Raw genomic sequence first — 20,661 nt, 5'->3', positions numbered from 1 at the left:
AGGTGGCTGTGAGGAAGAGAGTGAGGGAAAGAGAGAAACGTGTGAGAGAGCTGATGTTGTGGGTGTTTATGAGAGAGAATGGGTATTAATAGTTAATAATAAAAAAAACAATAAATAATATTATTTAATTAGAATAGATGTGTAAAATAGATTAACTGATGTGAGTGTTTTGGAAATGTGGTAGTATAAAATAGAAAAAGTAGATTTTTAGTGTAAAATAGACGGAAATTTTTAAACGGACTGATATGGTTGCTCTTACCTTTTAAAGCCCTAACTCCAAGTGCATGCGACGATGCGAAAAAGGCTTTTGAATTGAATTGAGTAACAAGCTACATCATTTTATTTTATTTTATGTTTTATTTTTGAGAAGGACTATATCTTGTTATTATATGATTTATTGATTCTATCTCACTCCCTCTTCCTTTCAACGCTTCTTTAGGAAATGGATATGACATATGAATCATGAGATTCGTGGAAGAACAGATGCGATGCTGACATTGTCAAGGTGATATTTGTTCACTTCTCTGCTCTGTTAACTAAGAAATCTACTTTACCAGGTTATTGGTGATTGCCTGATGTCAAATGCTTACTAAGTTTTTGGTACTCTTCCAGTTGTTGCACCGATGTGGGCTCAACCTCGCAATCACTAAGATAGAATTTTGAAATTCTTTTTATATATTTTCAGCTATTGATTATATGATTTTAAAATTTTGATTTTCTCTTTGTCTATAGATAGAACAAGAAAAAACATTGTTGTACAATGCTTGGTTGCCCACTTTAGAAAAAACACACACATAAATTACACCTTCTTAACTACGAATAGCTCACATCTGGAGAGCTCTTTGATTCCATATATGTTTTTTTCTTGTTTGGCTGAAAACCTTGCTGGTATCTAAACCGTAAGTACTTTTTGAATTGGATGACTCCCCTTAATTTATAGGATTCATTACTTCATATGTTAGTATCCATGTTTGTTCTTACCAAGAGCCTTGTATCTCAACATGCACATCCTGATGTTTCCAACAGAGGCATTAGGGTTCAAATATCCCCACCCCCCAACTATAGATGTATAAATAATAATAATAAAACCGTATCCACGTTTGTTCTTATAGCTCCCTTTTTATGTTACTTATGAACTGATCATGCACAAAAGAGAACTGATCTCAGTTTTGAAGCTGGAAATGACTCAAGTTATGCTCTTTAGACATGTTTGTTTGTTTGTTTGTTGTCTTTTTTTTTTGTTATTGAATGTGTGATAAGTGTGATTGTCATCAATCTCCTAGGGCTCCAAATTTTCAGCAATGCTATGGATTCTCAACAATTTAGACCAGTGATCTTCTGTAGACTTTCCAAACCTCTGAAATCTGAATTCTTATTTGTCATCCTTAGAGATAGTATTAATTCATTAAGTTCAGCATGAATATTATGGAACGAACACCATCATAAGATAGAATATTAACTATATAAAGTATGCCTTGTTGTCTCCCCCATCCCCCTTCTCTTGAACTCACTCTGCTTTCTCACTCAAAAGCATCATTTGAGTTTTTATATTTGAAAGGGTATTCTGGTTTTGCATTTATCTTTTTTAGTCCAGACATGTGATGGTTGATAGCTCCTATGTACCTCTTCAAACTGCTTATTGATTCATTACACCTGTAAATATACATTGTAGAAGTAATTTCATCATCTTGACTCCATGTTCAGTATATTAGGAAACATTTACATTGTGTGATGTTTGAATTGTGCTTCATCTTTCACATTTCTGGACCAATTCTACAATGTCACTGGTGCATGAGGACTACTTTCCTACTATGCCTGTAGAAGTTTTTTTTTAATCATCATGGCTCAATATTGATTATATTAGGAAATGGTTACATCAATGACGGCTTTAAAATGTTCTATTTTTTACATTTTTGGTCTTATTTTTATGATGTCACTTGCATATGAGGACCACTTTCCTGTAGTGAGCTATTGACAATCAATTGAACTTAGCATGTGATGAATTTCTTTCATTAAAAATTGAGAAAAACTATTAGCTACTTTAGCTTTTGCTTCGTGATTCTTGATGTGCATGAAACATGTAGCAATGTGAGGTGTGGTTCAAGGTAGTAGTCCTTACATTTCCTCTGCTTTTTCCATGCCCCCCCAGCCCAGTAGAAAAATCTGTTATGGTATTTTTCTATCTCATGAAGTCAGAATGTTATGATTATGATGTCATATTCCTCTTTACTTTATTAGGTGTTTTTCCCTCTCTTGTTTAGGATGCCCCTTCTATGAAGAGAGGAATCTTGGTATATTATTGTCTCTTATTCTTCACAGTTCTGTGTGGATTTTAGGCATACAGATATTTCTCTCAATCTTGATGAATCTATTGCTTCCTAGCCAATAATTAATCATGAATCATAACTTGAAGAAAGTTAATATGATTTCGCTGGTGATAATAAAGGTGTTGCAAAGGAAGAAGAATGCATAGGATGAATGACTTGTGAATAAATATCATATTATTATTTGGGTATAATTGTTTGATCGACTGTGGTCCTCTGCCATTCAACTTCCTTTACCCATTTTCTTTTCATGAAAGGTCTTGCTGATAACCTTCCGAACTGCTAATGCCCAGTCTGGTCACAAAATCATATGAGAAACAATATGCAAATGCTAAGGTGCTGTAAGCTGGTTGACATATGTTATTGTGGAAGAACCACAGATGGTTAAATAGTTATGAAAATAATAGTTATACTAATCGGGTTGTGCTTTTTGATAACAAGACCAAGGATGAAAGCAAGAGGGTTGAATAGGTTCAGAAGCTTCTCTCGCTTGTAAACATGGTAATAGCACAAAATGGTGGACAACCATGTACAGATGAGATATTTTCTGAACAAAAGGTCATTAATTACATTAATTCTCATATTTTCATCAAAATTTCTATGAAAGTATCATTCTAACAAATTCGATCATTTAACAGAAGGAGGCCATGAAACTCCGCAATCAATAGGAACATGTTGATTCTCTGAAAGGTTACTCTGAACGAGAAATATTAAAGGATAATATCTTTCATATGAGGAGCAGCTCAAACAAATTACTGAGATGGTATCTTCAATGCTCCTCTATTTTACATATTTTGCCACCTGCATCTGTCTTCTCACAGTTGGTATACTTTTGTCATCAATGGTTAAAATCAGAACCTGGGTAAGGAGTGAACTACCGCACTCTTAATCCATGACTGTTAAAGACCACCCTACCTTCAGCAAAAGATGTCTTATCAGGCACCTTGATTAAATTATGCAGAAACATATTTTGTTCTTTTATCTCCTGGTTAGACATGAGTGTGAAGCTGCATAAGTTAATATAAGTTGCTCCTGTTTTAAATATATATATATATATATATATAAGTTTCTCCTTCATTTTTTACTCGGTCACAACTCAAGACCCACCAGGTTTTGTGAGTGATTTACCAATAAAAAGAAATGGTGTGGACACGAGGTGTATATAATTGAATAATTGCTGAGTCCATCCCTAGCTAATATAGGACTTAGATGAATTCACCAAAACATGTGCTGTACTTTGTTCAGGCCCACCTTTGCTTTATGCTTTGAACCGATGCTCTATGAGACCTTTGTGATTAAGTGCCTCTTGAGCAACACTGGGCACATTCTTTCCAAGTAAAAATTTTACCCTCCTTTTCTTCTAGTTATACACATTTTAGACTTGTAGTTTATTTGCTGAAGTGGACCTTGATTGAATCTGTCTATCTATCAGTTATGTCCTACTCCTAGAATCTCGTAAGGTGATGATTACCTGTAATGACCCAAAGTAAAGTGCTAACGACTTGAAAGGATTAGTCTAGTTACAATTGAGGCTCCTTGTAGTTGTTTATAAAGCTAGGCTAGTATAAGCCCAATGTGGGACTCATTACAACAACACAATTAATTCAATAAAAATCCAGGGCATCATATTATCAATCAATATGAAATGGATGACATGCTGTTGGTGTCAACTTCATTGATTTCACAAGTAATAAATTGCATTTTGAGTTGGTGTGTTTGGAATTTTGGAGAATGTGGACTTGTTAATAACATAGAAGTTGATGAAGTAGGATTTCATTTGTTAAATAGTATTTGGTGTTTACCACATCAATAATTCTTGGTGAAAGAAAATAATAAGGATCAGTGCTTATAACTTAACATCATTCTCTTTGAACTCAAGCAGCTTATAGTTTATGCTCTCATTATTTGGTTCTGGTTGTCCTTTCTTGTTCTTTTATCTTTAAGGATTAATTGGTCATTCGCAAGTAGTTGAAAGATCTTTCTGTGTGTGTTATTGTTTTGCCCTGTTTAGTTTGAATACTAGAAGCCATTTTTTAGATGGTTTTAAAGATTTATAACTACATGTATCTGATGCGGTAATCTAATTCTAAACTATTTAGCAAACTGCTGTGCACAACTTATGTATATCACAAGACCTTGATTTAGGTGGAAAATGGTTAGTGTAAGCTGTAAGGTGGGTGGGCTTGTGGTAGTGTGTTTAATTTTCAGGTTCAAATCTTGCTTTGTGAAGAAAATTACTTTTGGATTGTTACTTTAATTTGTCTAGTAATGAATGATGCATTGTTCTGTAGGTCAAGACAAAGCTTAGAGAGACAACTACTAGTCTTGAGCAACAATTGGCAGAAGAGCAAGCTACACGTCTGAGGGCTGAAGAGCTAGCACATTTAACTCAAATGATGAAATTCGTAAGCTCAGAGAACATCTAGAGAAAGTGGAGGAGAAACTCCATAAGAGAAGTGAGAATCGGTGTGCCATTCTATGAGGTAAAGATTATAAAGACAATGTGTTGTGGAGTTCAGATCATCAAGAATATATTTTTTCCTCCCTTTTCTGTTTTTTGTGGAGTTTTCTTAAGCTATTGCTTGCAAATTTATCTAATCATCAAAAGATTTGATCTGTATGTATCTGTTTACAATTCCTGCTTAGAATCAAAACAAGAATATACAATATAGATATGTTTTTATTGACCTTTTTTAACTTAGCCAGTTGAATCTAATTGTAGTCTTTCATAATACTATCCTACCTAGTTCTGGGGAAAAGGGACTTATACTACAGCCCTTTGCATATCCCACCAACTGATGGACCTTTTTGGAGGCAGATGCCATGAGATATTCCTGATTACCTATTAAAATTATGTACCTATAGCATTTAACTGTACCGGTACCCTTGAATTATAATGCAACCATGGAGGGCCTTTTGGCTTTGGGTGCCATAAGTCAAGCCAGTACTAGGTGTGCTTCCCCTTCCTACTATCATGTACTTGAATGTTCTACTCCTATCAACCATTTTTGAGCTTCAATAGCTTCATGATTCACCCACAATGATAACAAAATGGTTCTATTCTATGACTGCCTGCCAAAGCATGATTTTAGATGCCGTAACACTTTCCATAACCATTTTTTAGCTAAAGGTTTTGAGGTGACGTAGACTGAGTTCTAGATTGACCTCTCCCTCCCTCTCTCTCTCTCTTATGACATGTTCAAAAGATTAACATTGGATAAAAAGGTAGTGTTTATTATACACACCCTATTATGCACATTTGAAATGTTCGTGTATAAGAGTGTGTAATAGGGTGTTTACTAGTATTTTCTCTTGGATAAAAATATTTATATGAAATTAGGTTTTGTAATTGCATTTATTATCAACCAAACACAATAACCAAAAAAAGCTAAAATGTTTTTTATACTCACTAAATCTAGCATTTATTCTAAATTGGACCATGAAGTATATGATGATGTTAAGGCATCCATTTTGTCTCTCTCCTATTATATTTTTGTCAGGCACGAAAGTTGACATTGTTTTTACAAGAAAAATAAAATATAAATCATAGTAAACAAAAAAAATTAAAAAAAGATTAATATAACATGGGACCAGGCCAAAGCAACTTCAATCGAGGTACATGGTTTATACTTTATTATAAGATGCCAAATGTGGTCTATTTGTTTTTCCTTAAATGGCAAGACTGCGTCGCAATCTAGCATTAACTGCCCAGTTGTAATCTGATAGTCACAACACAACAACAATGGCAGCTCTCTTTGGCGCCTCATGTTTTGGTGGGCCCATATACAATTTAATGTCTATTCCAACTTTATTTTTACCACTTGAAATATATGATACTTTGGGTATCTGTTTAATTTGTATTTTTAATCCATCTTATTTATAAACTCATGTAGTGCATTTTAGAGATCATAAATCATTATCTACTATTATGTATCTTTCAATGCTTTCCAAGCTTACTTACTGCCACTATACATATGTCGGTGTCACAAAGCTATCTTGACAATTAAAATGTCCCGGTTCTATACTAATTACTGGTTATGGAAATGTTGCATTTAGATGGATTTCAAGAATTGCCTTTGCCATATACAATCTCACTCAATACAGCATTAGGATAGGCATTTGTAATGAATATATTGTGACTCTATAAAGTCCATTTCATTGAAAATGAGTTAATAATGCTAAAAGGCTTGTAGTTAGGTTATTATTGACATTTTTTCTTTTTCTTTTTTTTTCAAAATAAAATTTTAGGATAATCATGGTTCAAATTTCACCTCTTCAAAAATAATTGATTAATTATTGGTTTGGCTGAATAACTAAGGACAAAAATGGACTCCAAGTCCCATTTGGCAACCACTCAATGTTGCACTCCCATGGTGCAACAACAAGGCTCCATATTGGGAACTCCATGGCCATGGTTACAAATCTTGATGTAATTTTAGCCAAAATTGATCATGGGATAGAACTAGTTGTGGAGGTGGTTTGGTTAAAAATAAAAAGAAGAGCAGTCCTATTTAAAGGAATCTACTTGCCAACTAAACACAATTCTAAGAAGAAGAAAAAAAGAAGAAAAGTTTTTAAGAATCATTTCTTATTACAAAAACCAAATTACCAAAGGAAGTTTACCACTCAAAAAATTCATTTGAGTTAGAAAAATGTGATTCATTATGGGATAAAGACACCCCTAACAAGCTTTGTGGTCTTCTAATAAGTGATTCATTATGGGATTAAAGAAAAATGTTGTTTGCACAAGAATTTTACACAATAAAAAACTTAAAATTTAAACTAAATTTAAGTCACCTTTACAATCTAGATTATGCATATCATTGGATTACCAAAAAAAAAAAAAAAACTTAAATTTAACTATTTTTCATTACTTATAATAAAAAATGGTCATCATGTGTCCAACTTTTAAGCGGCCAAAATGGGCATTTGCTCCTTTCGCCCAAAACAAGTAGTAAAATGTCTATGTTCTGAAACTATTTAGCCATATACTCCTGTTTTAAAGTCAAATTTCTAAAAATCGAGTTTCAATGAAAAACTTGATTTTTAGAAAATCGATTTATAGGCAAAAAACTTTAAAAAAAAAAAAATACATGGAACTCGAGTTCCATGTAACATTTTGCAAGTAACTCGATTTTCATTAAATCGAGTTTTTCATTGAAATTCGATTTTTTAAAAATCGAGTTTCAAAACAAAAGCATTTTGCTAAATAGTTTCAGAACATGGGCATTTTGCTATTTGTTTTGGGCGAAAAGGGCAAATGCCCATTTTGACCATTTTAAGCAATAGAGAACCCCTGCTAGCACAAGTGAAGTAAAGGGAATGAGGATCACAAGTTTAGTTATCTTGTGGATAACATGCATGACTTGTGCATTGTTTGTGTCACTTTGGTTTTGCCTTAAAATGATTGGCAAACATTATGCAAAAGTAAACTAATCTAGTCATTGATATTATACTCTTGGCATTCAACAGTAAATACACTTGGCATTAATCTAGTCATTGATATTATACTCCTTAATAAAAATATAACCATATCTTATACTGTTAGGCAAAGCTAAGTGCAAATTATCATATAGAAAGAAATGTTGGACGCTACATAACAAGAAGTCACAATGATTCAATGGCAAATAACTTAATAAGATAGTAGATAGTGAGATCTTTATTTAGGCATTATAAAATATGATCTCACTTGCAGATTTGGTGTTGAACAGTTTACCTGCATAAACACAATGAAGAATTTAAAGTTAGAATATGTATCCTTCTCTTTTCTAGTGTTATTGATGATCAAGTCAAACATAAAGATATTTTTCATTGCTAAGCTTGATAAGAATAGTATCTTAGGTTTCCATTATTGATAAGTAATGGATACTAAACCTAAGGGAAAAAATAATAATTCTAAAAAAGTGCAAGTCAAAGAATACCAAGCTAGATGTTAAATACCAATATTCATAGAGCTTGGGACAAAAAAATTGTGTCAAAGTACATATGGACCATATGGTGTATTTTTACTTATGTTAACTCTTATAGGCTTAACTTTCAATCTTGTAGTTGTATTCAGAGAGCATAGTATTTAAAATTACTGATGTATTAAAATTTGGTTGATTACAAGGTTTTTCATTGGATCTTATAAGTAAATATAAGTAATACTAATTAGTCCAAAGATAAATGTTTTAAAAATGATGAAATAAAAGGAAGTAGATAAATTACCCCAGACGAAGTATCTTCTGTTCAGGTTGTGAGTAGGAAGTGCTACCCTCAACTACAAGTGGAGTAAAGAAATTGCAAGATAATGCCTGAATTGCACTGAGCTCTGATCCAGACATATTCAAGTTTACGTGCTGAAGCCTTTCAACTTCCGCTATCTAAAAAGTAGAAAAAAAATTTAGAAGTAAGAAATGTTTTTGCAAAAAAGTTTACGTGTGATGCCATTAAATTTTATTCTCTTTTTTTTCTAATTATGTTTTTTATTGGGAAATAATTTTTTGGTTTTAGGTCTACTTTAGAATGATTCAGACATGTACCTTAGCTCATAGATTATCAATTCCAACTTTAGAAATGAAAATATATAAGACTAAAAATGTGAATGCCATGAAACTGAATTGTTACGTTTCACTCATTTGTGCGTAAATCACCTTTCAAAGGTGACCGCATGTAAATTCAATTCAAACTATCAAATATCAAAATCCCACATTGTTGAGTTCTAGTACGTAAATCACTTTCTAGAAGGAGTTAATAAACTCTTGCTTGTGTTTTCCTATTTGTTTTGTATTTTTTTTTTCCTTCTCCATCCTCCTCCTTATGACTCCATGGAAGGATTTTGAAAGTCAATTTGGTGTGAAAATAAGCAATGGATCACAAGACACACCATTTAAATATAAGGTGGGGACAATCCTATTGAAAGGTTGAATAGGTATGTCCTATCTAAACAAGTGTTGTACTAAAATTATTTGGAATCTGTAAATACAAATAACTAGTTGTTTTGATAAGTTATTTTAAGTCCGTTAATTTGTTACCAATCCTCAAAATAGAAAGCTATTTAACAAATCTCATGTTCATCAGGTACATATATAATTTAAGAGAAATATTCTTACACACTTATTAATGTATACTCCGTACACACAATGTCTATAATTTCACATACAATATCCACATTTTTCAAATATATCCAAGTTTAAGACATAAAATGGATGATGTGTATAAACAATGTACACTAAAGTGTGTGCAATAGTTAGTGCTCTATAATTTAGTCTAAGAAGTTTAGCAAATATACCTTTGCTTGAAGATAAACGCTTTCATTTTCAAGCTCCATCACCTAGAGAAAATTTTGGATTTCAATTAGCCTATAAGAAAGTTTGACAAGTAGTAAAACAGAAATGAATAAAAATAAAGTAAGATAGGATTTACCCTTTTCTGAGAATATTCAATTTCAGCCAGCAGCATTTCATGCTGTTGTAATGAACAAGTAAGAGAATTAGACTACATTACAAGAGTGGAAAATTAATTGAGATAGACAAGACGGTTTTAAGATATTGGATAGTAGAAGTTAAGCATTTTTCAATTGTAGAAGTTAAGAAATCAGTAATATGTCAAAATGTGATTGAACTTGGTCTTCCTATTGTGTCTTGGAATGCATGTTAACATTTTCTTTACTTTTTCTTTGCATGTCACCAATATATATATATATATATATATATTTACCTTCTTTGACCTGATTCTAGTGAGTCCTCGTTCAATCCTGCTCTCCAATTGTTTCATCTCTTTGATATTAAGAGAACTTAATCCCTCACCCAGTAAGTGCCTACAAGTAAAGAAGAAAATTATAATAAGCTCTTTGTTATAATTCATTGATTTAAGCCTAATGGAAATGCATCAATATAAACAAGTAATAAAGATATCCACGTAAAATAATAATATTTTCTGTGTTTCTGTCAACTACAAATTTATGTTCATCGACAATACCAATCAAAATCCACCATCAATAATATGTTTTTAATCACACCCACCAAACCTCACAAACTTCACTCAAAAGTCTTGCACAAAAAGCCCTCACAAAAAAAGAGAGTAAAAAACTAACCCACAAATCTCATACATACAAACTCACAATCCATAAGTCCAAACACATTCAAAAAATCTCTCATATAGACTGGTATTTTTAACCTTAAAAACATTACCACACCACACCTTACACGAAAGGACTAATTTAAACAGAACTCTCATCCGACTAAAGCAACCAAACTTTTTACAATAATGCATATTTAAATTTTTTTAATTATATTTCTTGATGAATAATGAATACTATATTACTTTTTTAGTAAGGAAAACTATTTCCTTCCATACTAACGAAAATAATTTTCTTAACACCAATGAAACTATATCCAAATAACAATTTTTTTTTTTAACTCTTTAAGAGCCTCCAAAATACCTCCAATCATCAAACTTATCTATGTTAATACATCATCCATCAATTTATTGAAAAGAATTCTCTCGATCTAACACATTCAAGTTCTTGTGGTAAAAACAAAATTGAGGTAAGCAAATTCTTATGTAGCTCCCATTTATATAAACATTCAAAAATGTTTGTATATTTCCTTAGTATAACTCATGCTTAATTGCCTAAGAGGTTTTATGGATGCACATATACAGATAAAGGAAAGGTATGACCGCTAGATTTTCATCTCTTTCATGACAAGGCCACAAATAGATTTATTGTTGGATAACTTTGATTGATTAATATTATTATCACAAGCTTAATAGATGAGGCATAAAGCATTAAGTGGAATTGAGACAATGTCATTGTCAATTGTGAGACCACCACTTTATAGTATTAAACTTAAATTCCCAATTGAAATTCAATATATATAATTCTTGGATTAATTTCATGTTTTATCTTTCTTTCATTTTTATTATTGGTTGTTTTCATAATGTGTGCAACATTGTAAAATCTTATAATTCATGCCATAGAATAAACAAATTTTCAATGTCTTTGATAAATTGCGTACAAAGAAAAATAAAATTGAAAAATAATTTTTTAATCATTCTTTTTTCGTTTGAATTGAGAAACAATGACAAATAGAAATAACCTGTTAGAGTTCTGCATATTTTGAATGAGTTGCCTCAGTTTTGCAGATTCTTGCTGATAATACTGTATTCATTCAAAAACATAAATTATATAGGAAGCATATGTTAGTTTTGTCAAGTTCATAAATTCTATATTACATATGATAAACAAGAAGAATTAAAAAATAAATAAATATGCAACAACTAACAAAAAAATTGTTAATATGCAAAATGCACGAAGCCCTAAAAAGAATAGTCAAGTTACCAGTAGAATTTTGCAATCATTTGTATGATACAAATTGATTGAATACGCATATGATTTGTGACTCTACACATGTTCGCACAATATATACTCATTTAATCCAATACATTTGGGGTATTGTCGTCTTTATTTATAATATGTCATTACTCATTATAATGAATATATAAAAATATCTCCCTAGAAGAAAGAGACAAAAAAGTAAAAAAGAATATAGAGAAATAGCTTACTTGAGCATTTGTTTCTTCAATAGAGCTTGTTCCTGAGCCATCATTGCATGCCTTCTTATACCTCTCTATGGTTGATTTTGTGCTGTTTGGCAAAACAAATTAAGTTTCTAATGTTAATTCAAACACACATCTAAGTTGTACACATGCAAACACATAAATGAATAAAACACATACATAAATTAGAAATTCTTACAAAATTATGTTCTTAGTAAAATTGATGTCATAAAATGCTTATGCTTCCAAGATGATCATGTTTAATACTTTTTAAAAAATTAAATAAAGACATTGTTCACTAGATGAAATTATGTAAGGGAAGGTAAGTATTTAAGATCAGAACACATAAGGCTTGAAGTTTTAGCTTTAGTTTTCAAAGCAATGCTGATAACATTTTCCACGATTCATCTAATTGAAATAAATCTTTTGTTCATTTTACCGACCTACATGCGTTTAGAACTAGCCATATGAGAGGAATACTATACTTTTGATCATGCTCGTCAATCCTATCTCCATTTTACTTCCTAACAAATGCGAGAGTCACACTATGGATGATACTTTATCAAGACTAGAAACTAATCATTTAGAGAAACTATAAGTTTATAGCCAAAAACTTTTTTCACAATCTTTAAAGTAACAAGTTGTTAATGATAGAAATTAAGTAGTATTACTATATTAGTTATAATCAATGTGAAAATCAATAATAACTTAATACTCAACAAGAGTAAAAAAAAAAATGTTACAAAAATATTACGCTTGTAGCATCACTTTTAAAACAATAGAAATTTAAGTTAGCTCAACCAAATCGAAGAAAAGACAAACTAGACGAGGAGTTCAATCGGTAGGTTGACTATACTCGGTATATAATAGGGGCATAATTTTAGGAACACTCAATCACATACTTAATTTCATAACTTGTTAACTTGTGTGGTTGTGAGTAGTGGTTAACACTTTCTACTTACTACTAATTATATGAACATCACTTTCCATCAACCACTCATAATTACACAAATCAATAGATTGTGAAGTGGGGTGTGTTCATAATCAAATTTATAATAGAATCCTTGTGATCTGTACATGTTGTCAAGAAGATGAAGAACAATGTCCTTAAAATCCAAAGAATCATTAATGACTCTATAAGTGGTACCTTTTCAAGTCAACTCAGTGTCTCAATTACATAGAAAGAAAAACTAATGCCAACCCTATGCATTTGCATCCCCACACACAAAGTATAGAAAGGGTGACATGCATCACCTTTCCTGCTTCTCATTTCTACACTAAATAGAAGAAACCATACTGTGAATAAGTATTTACTTTTTTGCTTCATCTATCACTTGGTATAATTAATTATAAAAGCAGAATGGACCAAAAAACCGGTATTGAAAGTTTTAGTCCTATAGAAGAGTGAACAACTCTTAAAAGAAAGTATATTTTTAGATTGCTTTTAATTAATTAAAACATTAAAAAAAAGGGAATTTAAACCTTTAAAGATGAGATTTAGAAAGAAAAACTATGGGAATTAAGATTTTTATGTTAACTATGGAACAAGAAAGGAAATGTAGCTACTATAAGGTAAACCTTTTTGACATACCTAAGTATAGTGTATAAATTCTAATAAAAACACTAAAGCTAGACACCAAGAACTTGTACTACAATATTGACGGTACCCTCTTAATTGGTACAAAAGGCCTCTCAAAGATGAAATGTTTCAATAAATGTAGAATTTGTACTATAATATTCCATTTTGTGTTCTATTAATTACAATCTATCATATATTATTATTTTTCTTATAAAACAAAAAAAATTCAGATTCATGACATACTATACATTGAGAGAGAGAGAGAGAGAGTTGTTTTATATATATATAAATTTTTTAATGCAAATATTGAGAGAATCAGTTGTAGCTATCTTATCTAGGCATGACCATACTAACTAATTTATAAGGATGGAACTAGCCTTTTAGTTTTAGGAGTTGTATGAACCAACATTCTTTTAAATAATATATGAACCAACATTCTTTTAGAATTCATGAATGAAAAATATACTAAAATAATATTAGTATTCATTTAAAATTTAATGTTAAGATATAAATAAAATTTTAACCAAAAAAAAACTATAAATACAAGAAAAGATATAAAACAATTTTGTCTCGATACATTTTAAATTCAGAATTTATCAAATGGAATTCAAAATTCTTTTAAATACCCAAAACAATATATGATTGATCTTATACTAAATTCACAATAACTTCTTTTTAAACTGCAAAATCAAATAGTCCTTTCTTCATTTTTAATGCAAAAATTTAGATAAATTTATAACTGTAAATGTTTGTACTTTAGCTGTAGTAAAAACAAGAACAATAAGTACAAGTACAATCACTATATATAAAAAAAAAAAAAAAAAAAAAAAAAAAAAAAAAAAAAAAAAGGTTTTGGTTTTATTTATTTTGGGCTGGAAAACAAATTAATAAGTTGTTAATCTTCCAATTCTTACTAACCACTTGGCACAATCAAGAGAGAAATAATAATAACATATATGTACTTAAGATCTATACCGTTCCCATCAAAATTTTGAAGAGAAAAAAACAAACACATAAGAACAATCATCTAACTTAGAATAGAAATAAAAAGTATTTTTCTTGAAGCCCTTAGTCTCTTATTCATGATTTGCCCTTAATTCTCTAATAATTAAGATTTTTTTTTCTTTTGTTGATTTTAGATGTGTAAAACAACAAATTTCAAAAATATTTAATGTTAAAAAGGTTTTTTATTTAGAGGAAAGCCAAAAGTTATAGACTAACCGACCATTTACTTTCATTGTTTTTCTAGACCTTATTTGGACTAATTGAATTCAGGAAGAAAAGAGGGGGTCGAGGCCATGGACCCTTTGGTTCTAATGTGGGTTCATTCCTACTCCTTCACCTGTTGAAGAATCAATGAGTGGCCTAGAGGGGGATGAAGGATGACAAGCGTTCCATCAAGCGACTTAAGTCATAGCTTAAACTCAGTCCTACTCAAATAATTAGTAGTTTCAGCCAATGAGGGAAATAAGGATTAAGCTTAATCCAAGTCATGTCATTTAACCAAAAACAAATTACTAAGAGAGTCTATAATCTACATTTTTTTTTACACACATTCTTTTATTATTTTTTTCTAAAAAAAAAAAAAACTATTAAAAAAGTTTATAACTTATTGAAGTGGTAGATTGTGAGTGGTAAAAAATAGAGTGATGTAAATTGTTGATCCATGTAAAGGTAATTTTCTATAATTTACTAGATCAGCCATTTTGGGGGGAAAAAATTGCAGAAAAAATTGTATCATAACAAAATTGGTCCAATAAAGGAAGAAAAGCATAGAGAAAAACCATTTTATTCCACAAAGTGAAGTGGGCTTTTGATGAACAAGAATTCCAGTCTTACACGTTTTGCTCTGTGCTCTAGTGTCGACATTCTTTTTAGGGCAAGTGTTGTGTTGCCACTTAATATTTGTCCCCCCACAAAAATAGTACGAATATTAAATGTTATCATTGCCCGTGGTGGTGGAACATGGTTCTTGCACAAAAATTTTCATGGTTATGATTATTAAAGTTGTGGATGTAGCCTTGTGAAGTGATCTAACTGGTTTAACCCTCATAAAAGTAATACTATTTCAATTAACAAGATCAAGGTGAGAAAAAAAAAATTATGAAGTTTTCTATTGCTAACCAAATCGACTATTTTAGATTAAATGGTTCTCAAAAAATGGTTTTCCAATTTTCTATCTCAGTAAATTGTGAAAAAAAGTTGCGCCCTTTGAATTACTAAAGGAGTTCTCTATCTTTTTCTAATATCTTGAATTTATCCATTTTACATACTACATCCTATCAAACCTTTGTTCCTTAGCTGCATCATTGATTGTCTCCATTACCTACATATAAAAAGGTATGTATGTCATGTGTGTGTGCAAGCGTGTCTTTGACTTTCATGTAGTGTTTTAAGCAAGGACAAAGTCAGGACTTAGAGTTAGAAGAACGGCGTTGCTATTGACTATGTATGGCAATTCTGGCCTTCGGCTTTGCTGCTTAACTAACTGTTAAGGGATTTTTTTTTTTTTTTTTTTTTTTTTGGTGCTTTTGATGTGTGTTATTGTTGGATAAGGACAAAAATATTTTATTTAAATTTTTTTAACGGGTCGGGTTATTTGTTTTGGATAAAATTAGTTGATTGAACTTAATTGTTTTTAGCTTCACTATTAGTAATTTTTGTTGTTGGGCTAATTTTTTTTTAGCTTCTACTTATAAAATTTTTTATGGCCTTTAGAAAGAGGAAAAGGCTAGAGTTACAATTTTTTTTACAAATTGTTAATATGGTGAGTGGTTATTAGTAAGTAAAAAAGTGATGAAAGTGGTGGGTTTAGAACTCTAGATGCAAACCAATAAGAATTTACTACTTTAATAGTTTGTAAAAATGTTGTAAAAAAGTTTATGACTATAGTATTACTTTAAAAAAAATCAATGATATTATTAAGGGGGACAAAGTGTAATTTTATAGAATAAAATTACTAAAATTAGTAGCTATATATATATATATACACTAATATTTTTTATAAAAAAAATTAGGGCAATGTCCAAGTCTACCTCCGTCCATGGTTTTAAGTCTCTATTGACTTCTGTTGCCAGGTCAAGCCATTCTCCCTTTCAAAGGAAGTAAGGAATTCTTTTGTTGATTTGAAAATTTATTAGAAACAAAAATAAAAGAGCTTTAGTCAAAGGCTCTTTGTTTTAAAGGAGGTGAGGAAATAAATGTCGAGGGAAACAAACTTGAAACAACAAAGAAGGAAGTAATGGGTGCCGAAGATTGCTAGAAAACACTTTAGTGGCGCTCAAGTCTGTTTCCTTTATGACATTTTGATGGATCAGAAAGGGTTATCCTTGTGCAATACATGAACATAATATTTTGACTGCCTTCTTTTTCTGCTTCATTCTTTTTTACCAAAAGGTACTAATTGAAAGCAGGACCAAAGACTTTGCAAGTCTTAAACCTTTCATGGATGAAGCAAAAAAAAAAAAAAAAAAAAAAACCAAACATATGTTATGCATTCTTTTCACTAAAGAAAGCAAACAAAAGATGGGGGGGGGGGGGGGGGGGGGGGGGAGTGTAATCCTCAAAGCTAGAATTGGTAGAAGATGACCACAGAAAACAGATCCTGCAAAGAATGGAAGAGGGTAATGATAAACCCTACAGCACTTGTAGACCACGCGCCAACCATTAAAAACTAAAACCCTATTAGAACGTAGTATCTGACTTTTGGCATTAGCTCTCTTAGCATGAGATTGGAAAAAGAAAGAGAACAAAAAGTTCACTGAAACTTGTAGACCTTTCATTGTGAAGTATACCAAACAAAAGTGTACAGTACACACATATAAAATATCAAGCAATTGGCCTTCACTCAATAGATATAAAAGAAATTATAGGAAGATTTTTGAGCTAATAGTGGAAATAGAAGACTACTTCAACTGAGATCCCACAAACAACAGAATAGGAAAGGATCAGAACCTCTGATAAGTAATCTTTCTATTTACACTGCTAGAATCTCAAAGATCACAAATCTAAAAAGTGAAATTAAATAAGTGTAAAAGGCATCCAGCAAGGATTTGTTTCTTATGGTTACTGTTGGTGAACATATGTATTTGTATGCAAAAGTACTGCTTGAGATGCATCTGGGAATTCTTGTTGCCTTTTCTTCATGCATCTCAGTCTTATCAAACAACTTTGAGAACATATGTGTACATGAACTATTACCATATGAAGACACTGTACGTGAGATGTAACAGTGCAATATTTTCATCAATGCTTGGATGGATATCTTGCATTTGTATGTATTTTTCTCCTTGTTTTGTTAGCAAAACCAATTGGTTTTCGTGTGTATATATATATATATATATATATATATATATAGTCTAATCCATATTGTTGAGTATATTTAATTTGTATAGGTATATTTTACAAGGGTAAAGAAGGAAGGTGCTGGATTATATTAATGTTACCGTTCCAATGATATATAAACCATGCCATCCCAATTCAGTCCCCATTTAATCCCATACCTCCTTATACTATGTTAGAGCATCTCCAATGGTCTATGCAAAAGCAAAATATTTTCTATAATAGAAAATGAGACAAAAAAAAAAGTCACTCCAATGGATTCTCTATACTCAAAAAAAATTTTGGCTCATGAACAGTAGCTCATCAAGTTTGATGGACTATTGTTCTTCAATTTTTTTTTTCTATTATAATAATTAGGTGTTAAATAAAAAAAATGTTAAAAAATGTGTAGTTGTTAAAAAAAGAATAAATAATGAATGAAGAAATAATATTTAAATGAGATAGAAAATGGGATAGAAAATCTATTGGAAAGTGTATTTGAAAAAGTGAGTAGATAAAAGGTAAAAGTTACTGTTCATTCTCCAAACAGTACAAAAATTTGATGAATTTGCTGGAGATACTCTTAGAATCAAAAAAAAGTATTGGGACCTGGGGTTTATGATAGTTGAAAGCTTAAGTCTGTAGGTTTGATCCCAACAATATTATCTTAACCACTTATTTTTGTCACTATTGTTTGATATCAGATTTAATTAACTACACTACTTAGAAGTGTAAAGGCTCTTATAACCTTGGCACAAGTCAACAACTAGATTTTTAAGAAATACTTTGAGCCTGTTTTTTCAAATCAAAGATACTTGTTTCTAGATACTCTCATGGGACTAGCCAGTTATTTGAAACTCCCTTTTTCTAGATTGATACGCACCAGGGGCGGAGCCAAGGGGGGTCGAGAGGGGGCAAATGCCCCCCCTGACCTTCCCCCAAACTCTTTTAATATAGCAGCCCCCCAACTAGATTTTTAGATTAGTTTGCTATTTTTAACTAAGAGTCAAGAGATAAGTATCACAATTTTTTTTATAAGAAAAGATAAGTTTTACATATTATTTGAAAGAAAAAAAAAACTAATAACTTAATTATGGACTCATGGTAGTTTTTTTTTTTTTCTTTCTTTTCTAATTATTATTAGAAGTCTTACGGAATTTTTTGTCTTTTACATTAATTGAAAATCAATAATTTTGAGGGAATCTCAGCTAGCTAATCCATGGGTTTTATGAGTCAACAAGTTGCTATTGCTGCAAAGTTTCAAAAGTTGGGAAAAATACTCTGTTTTAAAGTCATGAAACAGGGGAGTTTCACGCTAGCTCCCTTGGCTCTCTAAACTTTTGAATTTAAAGTGTCTAGAGGAAATCCTTACTAGTTTTTAAGATGTGCTTAAAGTTGCATCATTTTCAAAGGTGTTTTGTAACTTTTGTTAGTGCTAAGTAACCAAAGTCATTTATAGCCAAGGTTTGTTTTGACGTTTTTGCAATTATAATTGAAAATCATGAACATGATTTCAGCTGTGTTTCATTCACATAATATGTAACTATATTTATTCTTTTTAATCTTGCCCCCCCTAAACTAAAATCCTAGCTCCGCCACTGATACGCACACATTAGTGCAGACATTTCTTAACAAGTACTTCAATTCAAAGAATACCATATGATTAGACTAGTATATTTTTTTTAAGAGATAACTGTAACTTTGTTTGTTTGTTTGTTTTTTTTTTTTTTTTTTTTTTTAATTCCTTTTTTCTAGGAAGCAGCATGAATGAAACTTGCAGAAATCATTGGTAGTCTACCCTCACCACCCCCCCCCCCCCCCCTCCCCCACAATATATATAAAAGCTCATTAAATTTCAAAATATACTTGTAAGTCCATGTTTGTATCTTCACTTTCATTTACCTACTTTGAATATAGTCTGCCCTCACTCTCTTCTTTTAACTCATTACACAAGTCATGACATAAAAGAAGACCATAATTTCCACATATAAAAAAAAAAAAAAATATATATATATATATATATATATAGTGTAAGTTTGGATCCACGTCTGAGTTTTACTTCTGCGTTTTGCCTTTTTTTTTTTTTTTTTTTTTTTTTTTTTACACGCGTTTCAGGGGACAAGTGTAACAGTAGAGTACTGTTCAGTACTGTTTGGCTGTGTTTTTTTACTTTTCTGTCAATCAGTGGGTCCGTGCACTGTTTATAGACCCACAAATTTCATTTTTTATCAATTTTTTCATTAAAAATGGGTCCCACAGTACTATTCACACATTTAAAAATTATTTTGCTACAGTGTTTTCAGTTTTCAGTTTTCAATTTCAGCAAAATAAGTTCTATCCAAACACACCCATATATATAAAAGATCTATGATATCAAAGTCAAAAAGAAAAATAAATAAGTACATATATAGATAAATTAGAAAATCCCAAAATACAAATATATTTATATATGTTTGATTTAACTATTTTCACCCAATGAGCAGAGAAACATGACAAACAATGAAAATGAAGATATGTGAGGTTAATTTACCTGTTGTTTGCATACTCATAAAGCCGCCCACGACTGGAGAAGACGATCAGAGCCACTTCGGCTTCACATAGGACAGACAATTCATAGGCTTTCTTTAAAAGACCATTTCTCCTCTTGCAGAAGGTGACTTGACGGTTTGTAGTGTTCTCAATCCGCTTGATCTCAATCTTTCCTCTCCCCATTGCACAACCTGAGAGGCCTAAACACATTAGAAAGTGACATCATGTAGTTATATGTTTTTTACTTTAGCAAAATCAGTAGTTGTATCTGTTCAATATGAGAAAATTACACAAGTCGTTTCTTTGATGTGTGTAATTAATTAAACATTTCAACTAATGTAGAGTTTTTAGAATTAAAAAAAATATATA

At 31.1% G+C, this 20,661-nt stretch overlaps 1 protein-coding gene and 1 long non-coding RNA gene across 2 annotated transcripts; one reads left to right on the top strand and one right to left on the bottom strand.

Moving 5' to 3' along the window:
• Positions 1–1,236: 1,236 nt before the first annotated feature.
• LOC126733257 (uncharacterized) lies at positions 1,237–4,866 on the top strand. The gene is made up of 3 exons (XR_007659659.1): positions 1,237–2,882; positions 2,963–3,087; positions 4,616–4,866. It is a non-coding gene; the product is annotated as an uncharacterized LOC126733257 (long non-coding RNA).
• Positions 4,867–8,527: 3,661 nt separating this feature from the next.
• Positions 8,528–20,480, bottom strand: LOC126733256 (agamous-like MADS-box protein AGL11). Its single transcript, XM_050436485.1, has 7 exons — positions 20,294–20,480; positions 11,871–11,952; positions 11,405–11,466; positions 10,023–10,122; positions 9,729–9,770; positions 9,595–9,636; positions 8,528–8,686 (listed from the first exon to the last, which is right to left on the bottom strand). Exons 1-7 carry the CDS (start codon positions 20,473–20,475, stop codon positions 8,528–8,530), a joined length of 669 nt encoding a protein of 222 aa, XP_050292442.1. The 5' UTR covers positions 20,476–20,480.
• Between the last annotated feature and the right edge of the window lie 181 nt (positions 20,481–20,661).

This window comes from Quercus robur, chromosome 6 (genome assembly GCF_932294415.1).
Source record: "Quercus robur chromosome 6, dhQueRobu3.1, whole genome shotgun sequence".
Taxonomy (NCBI): domain Eukaryota; kingdom Viridiplantae; phylum Streptophyta; class Magnoliopsida; order Fagales; family Fagaceae; genus Quercus; species Quercus robur.
The sequence above is the reverse complement of the archived record's forward strand: the minus strand, read 5'-3'. Positions and strand labels throughout refer to the sequence as shown.

Bases quoted from the DNA above. Each gene is read 5' to 3' on its own strand.
- LOC126733256 (XM_050436485.1), bottom strand. From the start codon at position 20,475: ATGGGGAGAGGAAAGATTGAGATCAAGCGGATTGAGAACACTACAAAC. The intron at 11,467-11,870 runs GTAAGCTATTTC...GAATGAATACAG, and splicing joins TTGAAGAAACAAATGCTCAA to TATTATCAGCAAGAATCTGC. The intron at 9,771-10,022 runs GTAAATATATAT...TCATTACAACAG, and splicing joins CTAGAATCAGGTCAAAGAAG to CATGAAATGCTGCTGGCTGA.